At 42.0% G+C, this 19,574-nt stretch overlaps 1 protein-coding gene and 1 long non-coding RNA gene across 7 annotated transcripts in view; one reads left to right on the plus strand and one right to left on the minus strand.

Moving 5' to 3' along the window:
- The window catches only part of FRY (furry homolog (Drosophila)), a 307,846-nt gene that overhangs the window by 286,774 nt on the left and 1,498 nt on the right, over positions 1-19,574 (plus strand). For 4 of the 5 annotated variants that reach the window (XM_010835917.1, XM_010835913.1, XM_010835915.1 and 1 more), the window contains 9 exons: positions 449-615; positions 2,016-2,205; positions 5,332-5,481; positions 6,623-6,721; positions 8,123-8,206; positions 14,695-14,712; positions 16,745-16,855; positions 18,213-18,415; positions 19,521-19,572. In XM_010835917.1, coding sequence (XP_010834219.1) covers positions 449-615; positions 2,016-2,205; positions 5,332-5,481; positions 6,623-6,721; positions 8,123-8,206; positions 14,695-14,712; positions 16,745-16,855; positions 18,213-18,415; positions 19,521-19,572 — 1,074 coding nt within the window. The remainder of the gene's footprint in view (positions 1-448; positions 616-2,015; positions 2,206-5,331; positions 5,482-6,622; positions 6,722-8,122; positions 8,207-14,694; positions 14,713-16,744; positions 16,856-18,212; positions 18,416-19,520; positions 19,573-19,574) is intronic. The other variant, XM_010835916.1, reaches the window with a different exon arrangement.
- The window catches only part of LOC104985660, a 17,608-nt gene continuing 238 nt past the window's right edge, over positions 2,205-19,574 (minus strand). Inside the window, exons 1-9 of one of the 2 annotated variants that reach the window (XR_824956.1) lie at positions 19,496-19,574; positions 17,062-17,178; positions 12,035-12,151; positions 11,044-11,169; positions 8,179-9,694; positions 7,080-7,207; positions 6,089-6,690; positions 3,384-4,966; positions 2,205-2,647 (exon numbers count right to left, since the gene is read on the minus strand). This is a non-coding gene — a long non-coding RNA (uncharacterized LOC104985660). The remainder of the gene's footprint in view (positions 2,648-3,383; positions 4,967-6,088; positions 6,691-7,079; positions 7,208-8,178; positions 9,695-11,043; positions 11,170-12,034; positions 12,152-17,061; positions 17,179-19,495) is intronic. The other variant, XR_824955.1, reaches the window with a different exon arrangement.

The raw sequence follows: 19,574 nt of genomic DNA on the forward strand, positions 1-19,574 counted from the left end.
GAGTTAACTCCAGGTAACTTGCTTTAGAACACTGGGCTTGTACAACGAAGAGAGCTCTGAATCCAGAGATGGGTGTCTCTCACCCTGGCTTTGGCTCTGATTACATACCTGGTATTAGGCATGTCCTTTTCCTGTGTGGAGTATCTACTTCCTCATCTTTGAAAGTGGAGGTCAGACCCAGGGGGTCGCTTCCAAGTTTAGCATTTATACTCCTTAAGTGTGGATCAAATATGGTAATCTTCTGACAGCTTCTTTGGGAACTCTCTCAGAAAAGGCTGAAAAGAAGATAAAGAACAATGCTTCAGAGAATTCTTGAGTCTGGTTACACAAATTGACTATACCACAGCTAGAAGACAGATGCCCCCGATTTCCGTTATTCTCTGGATTTCAGAGTTGCCTCTGGATATCCTTACATGTTGGGGGATTCCTTTCTCTCCTTTGCTCCCAGGCTGATGCCGTCCAGGAAGAGGAGGACGCCACCGTGCAGGAGGATGACCTTTCCAGCTCCATCAATGAACTCCCGGCCACTTTCGAATGCAGCGACAGCTTTAGCCTGGATACGACTGACGCAGAAGAAAAAGGCAACCGAGCGCTGGACCACTTCACTCTTGCCAGGTGAAGGGTGTACACGGCACGTCATATTGGGTTTGCTCCAACTCCAGTTTAACGTCAGGCTTGTGCCTCTGGGACCTCCTCGCAAAGGAGTCCGGGCTGACATGACTTGGAAGGCTGTCAACCAGTAAGGAATCTTCCAGCTCCAGTGTAGGGCCTTATGCGGAACCAGTAAGGCTATGCCTATAGGAACTCTTAGAGCCCTGGAATAATAATGTACTCAGGCGCTCAGTCGTGTCTGACTCTTTGCAACCCCATGGACTGTAGCCCGCCAGACTTCTCTGTCCATGTGATTTTCCCAGGCAAGAATGCTGGAGTGGGTTGCAATTTCCTTCTCCAGGGGATCTTCCTGACCCAAGGATCAAACCTGCATCTCCTACACTGCAGACAGATTCTTTACCACTGAGCCACCAGGGAAGCCCTAAAGCCCTGGAATAACATAAAAAGCCAAAAAGGAGCCCTTGGGGACGTGGTCCAGACCTTGTAAGCTTTGAAGATAAGCTAGCTTGGCAAGGCTTGGAAATGGAGTTCTTCCCATCTTGAGTTAAAAGACCAGAACAAGAGGCCCTTTATGAGCTACATACCTACTTTTTTTTTTTTTTTTAATGTGGGTGGCTTTCAGCTTCAAGACTGACATTTCTGAGACAAGTGAGATCTAGTCAGAGAATATAAACAGGAAACATAATGGAATAGATTTTTTTAAAAAAACTTAATGTGGCATCTAGGATAAATCACAGATAATGCTACAGATCTGCTTCAGGAGAAGAAAGTCAGAATCCTAAAATCACTCCTCTGAACACTGCTTCTGACGTGGCTAGACAGAGGCTTTCTGTTATGGTGACACGTATCCTTTTGTCAGAGAAACAGCTTAGGGTGATACCTAGAGAAGAAATGTTGACTTTTCAGTTCATTTATTTTTCTCTCCTTTGTTTCCCTCTGTCTCACTGTGAATTTCTCTTATTTTCCTTTCTCTGCCCTTTTTCTCCTAGTCATTTATGTGTATGCACCCACTATTACTCTCCCTCCACAAAGGAAAAGTGAAAAGATTCAAAATTTTTCTCATTTTTTTAAAGTGAAAAATGAAAAAGACTGAAATGGGTCAAAGCACAGGAGTGAATGTGCCCTGTGTCTGGGGAAAGGCCGGCAGGAAAGTGAGGGTCAGTTGCTGAAAGCTAAAAAGCGGTCCCGTATCAGAATTGGGGAATCTTGGGAATTACGGAATCCTAGAGGTGAAAAATTCTCTTTTCTAGAATCAGAATCTCAAGACCTCTGACTGAGAGCCAGGCTCCAGAAGCAACCCCCACGGGAGGAGAGGGCAGGAGGGTGCCTCGGGTGAGAACCGACACTGCCGGCAAAGGTGAGGAGGACGCTGTTCCTGACTTTGTTGTCTGCGTTTTTTCCAGCTTTGGGGAAGGTGAGAGGGGAGTGTCGCCCCCTCCCTCGCCCTTCTTCTCGGCCATCCTTGCCGCCTTTCAGCCCACGGCCTGTGACGACGCCGAGGAGGCCTGGCGCAGCCACATCAACCAGCTCATGTGCGACTCGGACGGCTCCTGTGCTGTGTACACGTTCCACGTGTTCTCCTCCCTGTTTAAGGTGCGCTGCCCACAAAGGCTCCACGGCTGCCCACAAAGGTCTCTCCCTGGGTTTACACTACACTTTGTCCTCAGTTTCCTCTGCTTCATCCTTTCTTCCGTTCATTGTGGAGATGTTGTGCTGGGTGGTTCGGGCTGCCGGAACGTGATCCTCGCTGGCCCCTCCGGCTTTCACTGGCGTCATCAGGCACAGGCAGGCAGCCAGGCCTTCGGGACCACAGGTGGCGTCTTCAGCCAAGCCCATCCTCCAGCTCCTTTCCACTTCGACCTCTGGTGTACCTCTTTCTTCTTCGTGGTTTTTCCTTATCTTTTATCCCCACTCACCATGAATTCCTTCAACCTGCCAGCCTGTGACACTTTTTGAGAGGTTGATTCTCTTGAGGACATCATGAGATAAGGCATGGTAATGTGTGCTGGATGGAGGAATGGGGCCCTCTGATCACCTTCAGGAAGAACCATGGCAAAAGGGAGAGATAGGAAAATAAGGAATCATGTGAAAAGTGGAAAAAATGGGATCATCTGCTTTAAATAATTGCAAATTCAGGAAGCCATAATTTAGTTAATATAAAAGTAAAATCGGTTTTTGAGCCTGGAGGCCCTTCCATTCTTAGAGGATTGTATACCAATAGTACTAATAGCTAGTGTCTCCATATTCTCTGTTATTTGTGTGGCCCACTCACAAGTTTTCCAGTTTACTTTTCATGAGACCTGTCTGGGATGAACTGGGGGCTGGAGGGACTGTTAGCCTTAAAACAGGAAACAGTGGGCTGCTGAAAGATAAGAATCCAGAAACACCCTAACATTAAGCCAGACTGAAATTTAAAAACAAACTATCCCAAAGCTACCATTTGAGGTAAATTTGTAAAGATTCAGGAACAATGTAATTTATTATATTGTTCTAAAGTCTGTGTTTAAGTAATGGTTAATCGTGTATATTTATGTTTGGCTGTTGTGATCCTGTCTTACTAGTTACTAGACTGCACGCTCAACTTTATAGTCCTGAGCAGGACTCTTCCTTCTGCCGAGAACCATCACCTCCTGTTTTCCCTCAGCTGTGCTCCCAATACATACAGATCCCTGATGGGGCGGCACTTCCATGAATGAGGCCTTCCTTTAGCTCTTTCTCCCCTTGCACTCCTGACCTGGGATCCCAGGCATCTGCCACACTGTTGGAATTACCTGTTTAGGTGTCTGTCTCCTGCAGGGGAGGGCAGGTAACGGTGTCTTGCTTTGATTCCAGTGGCTGGCACAGTGGCTCACACACAATAGGCGCTCAGTAAATGCAGCAGGAAAAAAACTTTTTTAATGTATATCTCAAAAGTATAGTTTCCACGTAATGCCAGTACAGCAACAGGTTGTCATGTGAGCTGGTACATGGGGCTGGGTACTGGGAGGAACACTAGAGTTTGGATTTTTTTTTTATCAGTTGACTGGATCAATTCCTAAGACATTTATCTGCAATAATAATACAAATTGTGTTTCTCCTATTTTTTTTAATATTACATTTTTCTTTAAGAACTTTCTCAGCTACCATCAGATGCTCTGTGATTGAGAGCAAAGTCGCTGTTCCAGTATGCTGGCAATGAAGCACATTTCAGACACACAGTCTACGGTTCTTTCATCACACACTCACTGGGGCTGTTTACTTAGTTTCCCAATATTCCCCTGTGGTCTGGACACCACGTTGCCCTGTATTTGGTGGATTCTGGACGGAGTAGAGAGGAGGTTAACTGCAAAAATACTTTGCTTTTAAAAACAAGGAAATGGTTTCTAATGGTCCAGCAGGGATGGCTTTCCAAGTGTCTCCGTCACTCTATTTCCTTCCTGTGCTCCTGGGTTAGAATATTGTCATTTGTGTGCACAATGTCACCAAATCACATGCTGTTTTTATATGGAAGTCATAGGTGGCTCTAAAGTTCCCAGCCTCTCAGTCCAATAAAATGTAAACCCAGGTCTGACCATATTCTTGGGTGAGAGAGAAGAACCCAACTTCCTGGAGGACCTGGCTCCTCCTCACTCTGCCAGTCATCTGTTAATAGTTCTGTGATACACGGCATTTCCTGCTCCTCTCAGCTGCAGCATTCTGTCAAGTATTTTAAATTGCACATAAAACGAACACCACCATAAGACATAATGTTATGCGTTATGACAAGACTCTCAGATATATTAAATAAAAATAATATGCAGCACGGTTGGCATTTTTTTCTAGTATAACTGATAAGGAACCAAGAGCCTGCTGCTGTTTGGGGGACCTGCTAAGTACCCCATAGCAGGGCAGAGAGGATTTCTCGTGGATTAGATTCTCCAACTCAAAAGGTATGAAATCTCTTTGGGAAAAGCGAATGCCTAGATCTGGAATTATTTTTTGGTTAAATATTTTGTTCTTTTTGTTAAAAGATATTTTGAGTTGGAAGTTGGGGCTAAAAATGTTCTCATTTTGTCACTGACACAGGCCCCATGAGTCAGATTCTTCCTAATTACGGTTTTTCTTCAGGCAGTATAGGAGGAATAGTAACGTTTACAAAGCATTATCACTTATGAAAGGGATGTGAACTTAGAACCCTTACTCCATCACTTACTGTTTGCATGATCTCGAGTCCTCTGACCTCTCTTAACCTCAGGTTCTTTACCTGGTTGTGAGCACTGATGAGGTGACAATGTGCAAAGCTCTCAGGGAGACAGGTCCCACACAGAATATACTCTTTCTTTCTTCAGAGACTTTGTGGCTCCATTTTAGTCCTCCTGTCTCTAGGAGCTGTGATCTGGGAATGATAGAAAGGAGTCGTATCTCATGACCTTTTTCCTCTCACCCATACTGAAGTAATCTCAGAACTTACTCATCTGACAAACACACTAGGCAAAAGATTCTGGCTGGCACTGGCCATCAGCAAAAAAGCAAAGCAGCACTTATTTAAAAGATACATGGGCATCCACACATTGGGAAATGACATTTTAGGAAGAAACTTTGTCCACACTCACTCTGTTCCTATCTCACACACACACACAGGCCTGCCACTACATGCAGGACCTGTGCTGATTTGATATTTTCCTAAGAATTAAAGAAGTTTTTTCCTAGTGCCTAAGTTAAAACATGGCCTTTACAAATAGTAATTATGTTGCCTTTCAGAATATTCAGAAGAGGTTCTGCTTCCTAACCTGTGACGCAGCCAGTTACCTTGGCGATAACCTCCGGGGCATTGGATCCAAGTTTGTCAGCTCTTCCCAGATGCTTACCTCCTGCTCCGAGTGCCCCACACTCTTCGTGGACGCCGAGACCGTGAGTATCCCAAGCCTACTCCCATGGTCAACGGCCTGCCCAGCGGAGAGTGTGGAACTTCAGGGAAGCACGTGTGTAATTACAGTTTGTTGGAAAGATACTTCCGGTGTTTGTGAGCAGCGCTGTGTGGTGATGGGAGCCCCAGAGGCCTGGGTCTGCACAGGAATGGCTGTGCGTGGCCAGCCAAGGCTGTCACTGCAGGAGATCAGGGAGAGACCCCCCTCCCCAGCTCTGTGCTCCCTCTGTGTCCATGGTGCTTCTCTCTGATGACCCTAAAGGCTGTGAACATGGTGAGCTAACCTCTCAGAGCAGCCCTAGCCAGTCCCCATGATGCCAGGTCAGCCAGCCAGATGGATCCCCAGAGGCACCATGTCATCACTTTCTCTTCTTTCAAGAGACCACCTGCCCTCTTGCTGGATTCGTCCAGCCCCACTGCAGATGATAAATTTGAAGGATAATTAAAGTAGTCGCTGGCTGACTGCTGAATCGTGACTATATAAACACAATGCTAACCTTCCAAGACCGGCGAGCTCTCTGTAGGGGAGAGGGGCACCTCTTTCCAACCCCCATGCATATCACAGAACCGTCTCATCTGCTCAGGACTTACTGGGGTTTAGAGACAGTGAGGATGTGCTTCACTTCTGAAAGTCTCTGAAGAGTCATTCTTTCCAAGAACTTGATTAGTGGTTGGCTGTCTTGCAGCAAAGAATACGATATGAGAAATCTTTCCATCTTAAATGATTTAAAATGCAAATTAAATACAAAGACCTAGTTGGAGGTCTGTCTTCACATTTCCCGGAGTACTACTGGATGAAGACACTGGAGTCCATGCATAAAATGGATGCCGATTCTTAATGCAGGCTTCTGTAGAATGCTTGTTAAGATCTGTCTGTCTAAACTGATATGGGGGAAATGGGTATCTTCACAGGAAATTTAAATTAGCAAGTCATATTCAAGTGCAATTGCTTCTGAGAGTGGAGCAAAATTACAGACTGTACAGGTTATTAAAACAGATGCCACCCCCGACACACTCTATATTACATCTAAATATACTTCTCTTTTCTCTCTGTGTGGCCATGCCTTTGTCAAGGTGTCTCTCTGGAAGTTATTTTAATACAAATTATTTTCCTGTCTTTATTAGCTCCTTTCTTGTGGACTTCTGGACAAGCTCAAGTTCAGTGTTTTAGAACTGCAAGAATATTTGGATACCTACAACAACAGGAAAGAGGCCACTCTCTCAGTAAGCGTCTGTGTCTCTGTGCATATAAGTTTCATTAACACCAAATGAACCCAACCACCATGAGCTCTTGGGAGGCGATGTGAATAACACAAGAGAGGCCCTTTTGGGAGAAGACAGACGTATCCAGTCTTCCAACTTAATGGTGGTAGAACTATCAATAGTATGGGTTATATAAAAATGATACCTACAAAAGAGAAATTTTTTCAGCTTTCAATTTTAGCCCTATAATTTTTCTAACCAAGAAATTGGGGAAAGTGGGTATCTGTTTAATGTATCACTTTATCAACATTATAACCTCTCTTTTCTCAGAAATTGATTAATAAAACTGTTAATTGCGTCCTTCCAGTGTTCGCCTCACCCAAAACTGGTTGAGATGGATCTCATCTCTCTCCTCCACCACTCTCAGTAGCTGTCTCTCCCCATCACCGTGGTTTCTCTTGGCCTCAGCTCCTGCTCTTTTCTTCCTCCTTCCTTCAAAGATGTAAACTGTAAAATGTTACAGACAGAAGTGATTCAGAAACCATCCATGTAGACCTCCTGATTTCCAACAAATATTTGTGTGTAATTTCCAGGGAGCACTTCCCATCGTAGACCAGACACTATAAAAAGATCGTGGATTTTGAAGTCAGATGGAATTTGAACTCAAACTGCAGTTCAGTTTCTTAAGGGTTAGTAACCCTGGATAAGTTACTTAACCTCTTGTCATCTCAGATTCATCATCTATAAGACAGTGATACGCTATAATAGTCACAGCAGCTGTCATTTTCCTGAGTCCTTTTTATATATCCAATAACCTGGTAAGAGTTATCTCTCTCAAATCATGTAATGCTTGCAACTACCCTGGGAGTTGCTATTATTCTTCTCATTAGCTGGGAGGTTGAAAAGTAGTTACTTAAACCCAGGTCTGTGGGATTCAAAGGTTCATGCGGTTAACTCCAACTCAATATTGCCTTTGAAATAGAAAGAGTGTATGTAAACTGCCCTGCACAAGTACCTCATACACAGAAGACATTCATTCTTAAGTTTTTGTTTCTTGTTACATTTCCATGACTGTCAAAGAGAGAGTGCTAACATTCTACTGCAGCAATTCCCTTTGTCTTCTATTTCTGTGGCTCTTTCACTCACTGTTTTCCAGCTTCTCAGGCATCAGTTAATAAAAGTAATCCTTTAATTCTGGTTGGTGAACAAGCCAGTCTTTTGATGTCAAGTGTGAGTTTCAGCTCTTCGGGGCTTGCTGTGTTCTACCCAAAGGTTCCTTTCACATCTATACTAGTTACTATACTAGATAGTTAAGCTGGCAGAATCTTTAAATAGCTGGGCTATTATTGTAAGGTCTTTCTTACAGTAAACACATTCTTAAGCCACCACTGAATTCACCCGTGTCTCTCTCTCTGACAACAGTGGCTCGCAAACTGTAAGGCGACATTTGCAGGAGGCTCGAGAGATGGAGTGATTACCTGTCAACCCGGGGACTCAGAGGAGAAGGTAATGAACACCTGTTAGAGTTCATCTTTTCTGTGCTCTGACTTTGTGTGTTGGTTTTGATATACCCAAGAAGCGTGGAACTTGGGAAGAGGGAGGAAGCATCATCCCATACATTCCCACGAGACCTGTACAGTAAGCAAGAATGACATGAGCCAAGCATGATGGTGTGTTGATGGGATTGGTGGGGGAGGGTCTTCTTTTTGGAAAAGCAGAAGTATAAAATAACCTTTCTGCTGGACACTAACTATACTAACCATTTTCCTAATAAAACTGTTCTTCATTCAGAATATAAAACCAATGTCATAGGGCAATTATCTTTCAATTAAAAATTTTAAAAAGAGGGAAAAAAATCATTAATTCTTCACTGAACCACTTCTTTCAGTGAAGAAAGTCTCTGTTGACCTTTCAGCAATCACTCAGATTTTTCTTCTCATTTAGAACTGCTTTAAGTATACACCTCAGTCCAGCTGGCTTATAAATGTGTGCCGCCTTGTAAAAGAAACTCGGCAGAAAAGCGTGAAGTCACTCATTCTGTAGTTACTGCTGAGTGGTCCCCATGGTGGGTACAACAGTGAATTCTGCCTGGGTAGAGCTTCTGATCTATTCAGGGAGATGGACATTAACAGTCATATGTGTGTAAACTGTGACAAGTGCCATTAAGGAAAGGTGGGAACAGTGAGCTATGAAAGGATATAGCAGAAAACCTGGCCTAATGAGAGGGCGGTTCCGGGAAGGCTTCTCCACAGAGGTGCCATTCAGGCAGAGATCTCAGCTCTGAGCTGGAGTGTGCCAGGGGTTGCAGGGTGGAAGGCAGGGGCTCGGTGAGCCTGTGAAGGCCCCAAAGTGGCAGGGAAAATGACCCTTTGTGAAGACTGAAGGGATCCTGTGTGGCAAGGCAGGTAGGAAGTGACCAGGAGAAAAGTTGCAGAAGCCAGACCATGCAGGGCTTGGGTGCTTATCCTGACATCAATGGGAACCAATTAAAAGTTGTTAACAGGAGGGTGTGATTGGGGCTCTCCCACACTCCTGTGAAAATAGACCTAGTGAGCAAGCGAGGATTTGGGAAGACAGGTTAGGAGGCTACTTACTAGTCAAGGCAGAGATGTCCACTTGTAATTACACTATCACATCGAGAAAAGCATGTCAGAGTGTGGGGCCTTCAAAGGATGAGAAATCACCTTCAAGGTGGGCCTTGTGCAGAAATGATGGTGTTGCTCCATTTCAATATTGATCTTATATCCAGAGTTGGTGGGAGATTATTTTTCTAATTGGAGCTACCATTTGGCTTCCATTCCAAAGAAAAACCGAACAAATGTTTGACCTCAGAGCACTGCTTATCCTCCAGTGATTTACTCCAGCTCTCTTTTTTAAGTCAGATTCTCTGTCTTCTGGAATAGTTTGATGGTGCCCATTATTCTGAGCACTCTTTGCATGACGACAGATGGAAGCAGGGATTAGGAAGTAAGCTTTCACTTGAAGAATCTATGTCTGGGGAAAATAAAATTATATCTGGATATAAATTGCAAAGTCAACATGACAGAAATTACTCCACGTGTATATTCTATTTCAGACAAGCGTGGACTTTGTGGAAGGATTAGTGCTTACCTTACTAAACCTAGCAAACTCTTGAGCAGTTAGAGATGTCAGCTGGCCAGAGATGATGACCACGTACAGACAGGCATGTGAAGTCTCCAGACCCCAAGGCTTGCCCCATAATGGCAGTAGCCGATTTCTAGTCATTCTTAACAGGTGACATAAGTGAGAAATTACTGTGGAATTTGTGGAAGAGAATATAATTGTTTTCTAGATGTTGAATATTTTCTGACTTTTTGTCTATTCTCAATATAAAGTTGTGACATCAAATTAATGAGAGTTTACACTTAGGTAGCCTATAAGCTATAACCAATTCACAGACATGTTTTATTCAGCTTGTACAAGTTAATTGATTCAACATACATTTGAACTTGTGTGAACACATTTGAACAAGTGTGAACTTGAAATTGTTCACACGTACCCTCAAAACAGCATTTATGGCATCTCTTAAAATAAAAAAAATTAAAAGCTAGCAACACCAGGCCTGCCTTCCTAAAGTGGCAGCAGTGGCAGCAGCAGTGGCAGCCACCTTGAGCTGGGTGGCTCTCCACCATCCTTGTGCAGTGAGTTCCTGACCCTGCAGGTGAGAGCCAACCATCACGATGTTGTTTTCTTTATGATAGGAACATGTGCCTCTGTACCTAGGCCCCAAAATGGGGAAGTGAACGCCAAGTAGAAAGAGTTGTGCCTTTTGAGAAAAACGCCAGTGTTCCTCTTTGCTGCTGTGAGAACCATCTCTGTGTACTAAGATGCAAGGGCCCCCGTGCTGGGCTCCCTCCTGGAAGGAGCCTTGGAGGAGGATTCCCAGTGCGTGTACAAAACAGAACAAATTGTGCTCCTGAAAAAAGTGCTTCTAATATGTGAGAAGGATTTTGGAACAGAAGTTGTTTTTTTGTTTTTTTTTAAGGCAGGCATGATTAGTTAATACTTTAGGCTATTGGGTGACTACAATACCAGTTCTAGAATGAGGCACAGCGCACAGTTAATAAGATGTAAAACAAGGTGGGCGTGTGAGTCCCAGACATGGCTTTACCAGTGTTTTCTCCACCTGTGCACATCCTGAAGACAGACACATCTCTACATGACTTAAAAGCCAGCACTGACCTATCCATTGCCCGTGGAATTCATTGTGGAGTGGCTTCTGGGGAGCTGAAGTTCATAGAAATGTAGGTGAGGGTAAAGCGTTGCAGCTCTGGGCTCTCCAGGCCACAACCTCAAGCCTTCAGTGAATTAGCACAGCTCACCTCCTGGTTCTGCAGAGCTGGCCCTGGGAAAGCTGCAGAGGTCATCGCTTCATCTGCTGTAAGTGATTTTAGCTGATGGACACGGAATTTCACAGCCATTTCTGAGCACTACTTGAATACTCGACCCTATGGACTCAAGTACAATAATTTACATTTAGCCCCACTACATTTTATTACATTCAAATCATCATAGAATCTTCTTGGACACTAACCCTCTTGGTTGTGTGTTTCCTATCCCTGCCTAATCCATGAATGGGAGAAGCCTGCAACCTCTGTTCTACAGATTGAACAACAAGCTAAATGTTGAACAAGACAAAATGTTTCTCCAGCTAAACTGTAACCCATTAAACTTCAGATAGTCAGTCGTTCTCTATAAGGAATCTCTTTTCTAGACTGACTAAGGAAATGCCTCCTGAAGTGGAAGTTTTCTTGAAAAGTAAATACTTCAAGCTGTGCAATCTATATTAGAGGCTTAAACGTATTTATCTTTCAAAATTTTGGAAGATATTCATGACAAATGTCCAAAAGAACTACTCAATAAATGTAATACAACAGTCATCAATGTGCCAGAGCCAAGTGATGTTAGCAACAGTGAGAACGTATTGTTTCTACCTGCTCAGGAGGTCACAAGCATCTATATAACAGAGTGGGCTTCCCAGGTGGTGCTAGTGGTAAAGAACCTGCCTGTCAATGCTGGAGACATAAAAGACACAGGTTCGACCCCTGGCATGGGAAGATCCCCTGGAGGAAGGCATGGCAACCAACTCCAGTACACCTGCCTGGAGAATCCCATGGATAGAGGAGCCTAGGGGCTCCTAGGGTCACAGAGTCAGACACAACTGAAGCAACACATGCAACACAAAAGTAGGAAAGCTTCAACACTTGGCTAGATTTTCTAAATTCTATCTAGTTTAGTTTAAACCAGTGACTTTCAGAGATTAAACATGGTGAAAACCATAGCTAATATATTAACAGTAATACTGTGACTTACCTTCTGACATGTCAAAAATTTCTAAGGGGGGGACATTCCTTGTGGTTCAGTGGTTAAGACTCCACACTTGCAATGCAGGGAGGGGCAGGTTTGATCCCTGGTCAGGGAACTAAGATCCTGCATGCCAAAAAAAAAGAAAAATTCTTAGATTTTTCACCTAACTAGCTGTCATAAGCAAAGCACTCCTTTCAGAGCAGAGTACAGACAAACAAGAATGGCTGTGCTACCGCTGATGTCTAGGCTTTAAAGCTACCTTGTCTACGGTGGGTTCTTAATATCTTGACTTAATTTTTCTTCTCATTTTGAGAAAACATACCTCTAAATCCAGTTCAATAAATCACGCTGTATCAGGTGTACAGGAACAGGGCTTAAAGAAAATGTTTGTGACCAAATAAAACAGTGACATTTCCACATTTTCAAAAGAATCTTGAATCACCAAAAACAAATACATCTGTAAAGATTTCTCAAGGGATTATTTTTACAACCTGGATACCAGAAAATATTAGCACAGGGCGGGGAAAAAGCTTAACATTTTCCTTGAAAGGCATTTTTCACTATCTTTTTGAAACTCTAAATGCAAACTTGGTCCCAGCCTGAGGCCAAGGAAAGGATTTTTGAGATAGTAAATATCAATGCAGCTTAGACTAGCCTACCTAAAAAGGAGTGTGTAAGAAGGACTCGGAGAACTGGTGTTCATCAAGTTGGCCAGCTCCCAAGAAACACAATTTTGTGCCCTGAGTGCCAGGTGGGAGGAATTTGTTGACAATGAAATTCCTTAGCACGAGGCTGGAGTCAGAAAGTCTCGTTGGCCTTCATTAAACAGAGAAGATTTTCCTTTAGCTGATCTGACGACCTTCTGGGATTACAACCTTGTTTTGGAAACCAGTAAAAAGACAGCAGTTTCTTCACATAAGACCCTGTAATTGCTCAGTACTTGCTTCTTTCCATGCTTCTGGAAAGTAAATTCCATGGGAGAAGCAGTTACATGCTAAGGTGCTTACTAACATTTCAATCAAATTTGATGTTTTCTAAAAAGTCCTCACAGTGGAGACTCTGTACATGTAGATTTAAGACTAGCCTTGTAATCCTTTCTTATGTGACTCTGTCTTTCAGTCGTATGTAAGGTTTGGTTATAAAAATGTCTAGCATAATCGTTATAAAGTTTTCTTGAAAATAGTAAATAACTTGGGTTGTATAATCTTTATCACAAGCTTAAAGCTTTAAAAGCTATTTACAGCCAGGGTCAAAAAAACTACTCAATAAACTTGATACAGCAGTCATCAATGTGCCAGACCCACACGGTATTACTAGCAAGTGAGACAAGAAGAGACCCTGAGAAGGCAGGGGGTGAGGGAGTTGGTACTGATGATGCTTTATGTTTGAAGATACTAATAATTTGATAGTTTTATTAATAATAATTTGCTGGCTTTATTTTTTGTATACTGTACCTTATGTTAAGTACAACATATTAAACTGATGATAATTTAGGTTTTTTTGGGAAAGAGTTTTAAAGTAAGTGGTTTTTGTTATCGGTGATTAGAAACAGAAGATCCTTAAATATTTTGAAAATCCAGAACCAGATGTATTGACCCATAGTTAGAAATGGCCAAGTGGATTTTTTTTTTTAATATTCAGTCAGGTTGTGGTAATCTCTTACCACATACAGAAACCTTCCCTAACAAGTCTATGATTACAATATGGTGACACCAAAAATATGACAGCTGTAGCTGAACATGGCCCAAGTACAAATTTATATTCTTCTAGACTAATGGTTGGTTCTAGAAGACTTTTAGAAATTCACTAATGGGGGAAAAATTATAAAAAATAAAATGCAAGGTTACTTGTTATAGCTCACACTTGTTTGGGAGGATAAAGACAACATTCAATCCTTTGAAGTAATATATAGCTCTCCTGTCAGAGGGCTTCCCTTGTGGCTCAGTTGGTAAAGAATTGGCCTCCAATGCGGGAGACCTGGGTTCAATCCCTGGGTTGGGAAGATCCCCTGGAGAAGGGAAAGGCTACCCACTCCAGTATTCTAGCCTGGAGAATTCCATGGACTATAAGGTCCATGGGGTCGCAAAGAGTCGGACAGAACTGAGTGACTTTCACTCACTCCTGTCAGATATTCTCAATGTGGAAAGCAATAGGACTAAAGAAAATGCCACTTAGATTGTTAATTATATGCTAATTAGATAGTCATAGTTCAGCAGATACGGAGCCAAGCACATAAAAGACTCTGCCTTAACTAACATTTAGCAATGACTGTTTGGGGCGGTAGTTCTTCCAAATTAATCCAATGGCATCTTCACAGTTTTACTACATTTACATGTTATTCACATTTAAACACTAAAATCTTCAAGCAATACAAGTTTTCACTTACGGCCTCCAAGATCAACAAAGCAACTAATCAAGAGAATCTAAAGGATCGCAAATTATGTTTTCCAATGACACGTTTCCCATTAGAGCTTGTCTTAAACTGGACCGCTGTGCATGTTGAATGGGTACAACATTTGCAAGCATTTATCACGGTGGGGCGAGCGATGCTAATACTGCTGGACGGCTCTGCTCTTGAAGAGGGCCGTGCTCTCTGCTGCATGCAGTACACTGACCCTGTACTCTCTTTCCTTTCCTTTGTTTCCTGTGCCATGCTTGCTGTGTAGCAAATGGAATCTCTTGCAGTAAGTTAACTTTCTTTCATACTTTGTCCATTTAGGCATGGACCCATAACAAATCTTATTTTTACTGTGACTATTATATCTTTTAGCATGTTTTTCCCTTTTTTGTTTCATTTTCTTTTATTTGGTAGACTAAGACATGTAGTTTTTATTAGATTCCAGGCTGCTTTCCTCCCAAAATAGAAACCTATGTTGCTATGAACTCCCATGCGCTAGGTGGGGTATTTCTAGTAATAACTACCATTACTGAACACTTAGAAAACTCAGGGTTTTCATAGCTGGGTTTCACCCTAACTTGTGAAAGGTAACATTCTGTTTTTAGATGATACTTTTTTATCTGAAAGTTGTCTTTAATACCTGATTTTGAAAGGTTTCCACAAACAAAAGTTTAAACGATCATAAAATGTGTTACTAAAACAACCAAAGACCTAATTTGCATTAACGAGTGAGTATAGCTACTTCTTTAAACTTAGGCTTGTTATAAGCACTGAGAGATCACATAAATTTAAGTAGAATTTCCCCCTACCCTAAGGGCCAGGGAGAAAGGAGAAAGAAAAACTCTATCCAGCATGGTCTTAGCACGAACTAGAGTCATTTTTAAAAATTAGGATCAAACGTATGTTAATAATACCATTAATGGAATATTCTTCCTAAAAACCTAAATTTAAATTCTTGTCATTTCTCTCCTTAAAGTGATCTGGGGAAAAAAATTTTACGTCACCTCAGCAGTCACCTAAGCACCTCAGCAGCTCTCAATTCTGCATTCTTTTTAGTCATATTAAGCTTCCCTGGTGGCTTAGATGATAAAGAATCCACCTGCAAGGCGGCAGACCTGGATCAGTTCCTGGGTTGGGAAGATCCCCTGGAGGAGGGCATGGCACCCTACTCCGGTATTCTTGCCTGGAGAATCCCTACAGACAGAGGAGCCTGGTGGGCTATAGTCCATGGGGTCACAAAGAGTTGGACGTGACTGAGCAACTTCCACACACACACCAAGAGTAAAAGAAAGGCCCTGTTTATCCTTACTTAACCACATTTGAAGGGTGAAGTGTTGGTTTAAGCCACATATTTAACCCACTTTCACTGATGACTGCTGAGCCATGCAGTTCTATCTGGTGAAGGCTGTCCTTTTTCCTCTGGCAGAATCCCATCCTCTACTTAGCAGCTAACCCTTTCCTGGGATAAACAGGCAAAGTTTAGAGGCCATTAAGCAGATACAGCTCAAACAGTAGTCATGATCATCGGTGTTGGAATTACTCATGGTTTATCCTTACTTTACAGTACATGTATGCTATATAATGAAAACATTTTCAATTCCAGAGGTGTCTATAGGGCTTAAGGCCCATTTTGTAGGAATAGTTTTTAAAAATTCTTTCCACAGAAAGTTTTGCATGCTTTTCATCATTTCTCCTTTTTGTAAGCACTTTGGGCCCTTTTTATATCTAATTCAACATGTATCTGTTGAGCACTGAGTAGAAACATTGTCGGTAAAACTGGCACAGAACCTTAGACAATCACATGACTTTTCCTGTGTTTACAAACTTTAAGATCCGTGCCTGCACCCTAAGTGGCAGCCAAAATCGTCACGAGGAATAATCTCTCGAGTGTCTCCTGAATTGATAAATTTTGACACCTAGAACCACTTAATGTCGTGCCTTTCAAATATACTTTTAATAAAAAGAAAATGTTTTAAAAGACATATAGCTTATAAAAATTAACACAACCACAGCTGTAATTTGTAGATATTAAATCTAATGGACAAATATAATGGAAATTTGGCAGTTCACCAAGTCCCTTTATAGCTACTAATTCTATTTAGTAATCTTACAGGATTTGTTTTATTCTATATTATACTGTGAATTTCTCACTGATATTCATTGATTGGATTTTATTGTTCTGTGTTATTTAGAATGGTAACAGCTAGTTACGCTTCCTTGTTTTAAAAAGAAAAAATGTTCGTCTCCACTAAGATTTCACTTACTATGTAAGAATGATCCTTAGTAACTATTTCTTCCTACACAAATTCTCTCTTTAGCAACTGGAACTGTGTCAGAGGTTGTATAAGCTACACTTCCAGCTGCTGCTGCTTTTTCAGTCCTACTGTAAGCTCATCGGCCAGGTGCACGAAGTCAGCTCCACGCCAGAGGTGAGCACCCCACCCCCAGCCCCAGGTCCTGCCATGAGCTCGGCACTGCTTTTCCTTTGTTCTGCCCCCGACCAGTCTGTGTGTAATAAAATCACTTGAACATTTATAATCATTTCACTTAAGCACAAGTCTTAAAACACTAGTGTCTCCTATTTATTTCCATGCTCCTTTGGTGGTGCCAGGACTGGGCGAGGCAAGTGACCTACCTGGACACAAAATGCAAGGACAGCCTTGAGGGTCCCGGGGAGCCAGCTTGGCACAGCGCTGAGGGAGGTGCTCACCCTAGCGATGAGATCCACACACCTTCAGTATTTAAAACTTACCTAGATTTGAAATAAGAGATTAACTTTCAAGCTTTAAAAACTATGTGTCTAAGACAGTCTAACAACTATATAAAAGGCTTATTCTTTTAATTTTGAGCCTGGGGCTGGAGTGTATCATTGTGTCTAAGCAGCATCTGCGTGAAGACTGTCCTTGAGGGCTTCAGTTCTATAGCTTGTTCAGTGAGCAAGCTGGGAATGAAGAAAGGCAAAGATATTGGGTAAATCAACTTCCCAAAGAAAACAGTCATCCTCAGTTTGCATTAGAAAGGAAAAAAACCTTTAAATTCACATCTGTTCTTTTTTTAAATGCTCTTGAGGTCAAATTGCAATACAGCTATCTTCAACAGTACACTTCAGGGGCCCTAGAAGTGACACAGATTCTCTTTATGGTTTATTTCTTAATAACACAGGATCTTCTGGTTCCAGTGAATCTGAGGGAAAATATCCTTACCTCTGTGATTAATACTAATGTGACATTACGATTTTTCCTCCTCTCTCTTAAAATTATGTCTTTCATCTTTTCCCAATGCATAGGGTTAGGGATAAAAATTTATTCTTCAAACAGGTCCATGTTCGTGATTACATTTATTAGGCACTTATGTGCCCAACTGTTTAAATAAGCTGTGAGGTGGATAACATCTTCAGTCTCACAGCACTGAAGGCACATAAGAGTCTATCTGCTTGACCATGTAGTAGTCAAGAATGCACAAGTGGCATCTAAACCCAGCTTTACCCAGCTCCCCCGCCTGTTCTCTTAGTGCATTTTATCTCTATGTGTTCCCTTCTACTTAAATAGAAAACATTAAGAGGAGTCAATCTTTTATACAAGCAGAGTATGCCAGCTGTTGATACAGTTATTCAATGCATACAGCCCCATAGCCCTACATATATCAAGCAGTATAGTTCCATCAGTCCTGTTTTTAGTTTACTGAGATATTAAGCTTGTGCTTAACCAGACGTCATACAATTTTAATTGGGGGTGTAAAATCCAGCCTGCAACTAAATACACTAAAAATACTTTTTTTTTTGAACAGCTGCTAAATATGTCCAGGGAACTGAGTGACCTAAAGAAAAACCTGAAGGAGGCCACTGCAGCCATTGCAGCTGACCCTCTTTACGTCGAGGGGGTGTGGTCCGAGCCAACCTTCACATCCACTGAGGCAGCCATCCAGTCCATGCTTGAGTGCTTGAAGAACAATGAACTTGGCAAGGCTTTACGGCAAATAAGGGAATGCAGGTAACGGGACTATTTGTATTGTTGTTTCGTTGCTAAGTCACGTCTGACTCTGACCCCATGAACTTGTAGCCTTCCAGGCTCCTCTGTCCATGGGGTTTCCCAGGCAAGCATACTGGAGTAGGTTGCCATGCCCTCCTCCAGGAGATCATCCCGACCCAGGGATCAAACCTGCATCTCTTAAGTCTCTTGCATCGGCAGGCGGGTTCTTTACCACTAGTGCCACTTGGGAAGCCTGCTAGTTAGAGATGGTTAAAATACATGCGTGCCTAACAGTCACTTTGTCAGGGCTAGGTACTAAATCACTGTGGAAGGAACATTGAGATGTTTATATAAAGTCTCCTCAGATCCTTCCGATTACCATGACAGAAACATCAGGTTTCAGAACTTATTGTCTGAAATATGAGTGTTGGTTCTGGTTATCTGTCATCTCTAAAATGTTTAAACAGTTGAAAGTATACTCCAAAATAATTTTAAAACTAATTTTTTGAATGTATCCTTTTTGGGACTTTCTCCCTACATTTTGATAGTATATTCACATTCATTGTAACCACAATGCTATAGCAAATAAATGTTTTAAGATTATAGGATTCCATTCTGGCTTTTTTTTTGGCCACATCTTAGTTCCTCAACCAGGAATCAAACCTACTCCCCTCTGCAGTGGAAGCTCAGAGGCTTAACCACTAGACAGTGAGGAAAATCCCCCTATTCCTGATATTCTTCTCTAGTTTTTTTAACCAAAACCAATAACAATTAATATTAAAATTGATTATAGTTATATTTACACAATTCTGATTACCCAAAAAAGCCACAGAATTCTATTTTGGATGGCTGAATTGTATAGTGTGTGAATTTTACCTCAATAAAGCTTTTGTATTCATAAAGTAGTTTTCTTATACTAATAAAGGGAAGGGAGGTGGGAGGGAGGTTCAGGATGGGGAACACGTGTACACCTGTGGCGGATTCATGTCAATGTATGGCAAAACCAATACAAAATTGTAAAGTAATTAGCCTCCAATTTAAATAAATAAATTTATATTAAAAAAAAAAAGACTCAACCTTATAAATAACAGTGCCTCTAACCTCTGCTACTCTTTTCTGCCTGCAGAAGTCTGTGGCCCAATGACATCTTTGGAAGCAGTTCTGACGACGAGGTCCAGAC

This window comes from Bison bison, unplaced genomic scaffold (genome assembly GCF_000754665.1).
Source record: "Bison bison bison isolate TAMUID 2011002044 unplaced genomic scaffold, Bison_UMD1.0 scf7180017864056, whole genome shotgun sequence".
NCBI lineage: Eukaryota > Metazoa > Chordata > Mammalia > Artiodactyla > Bovidae > Bison > Bison bison.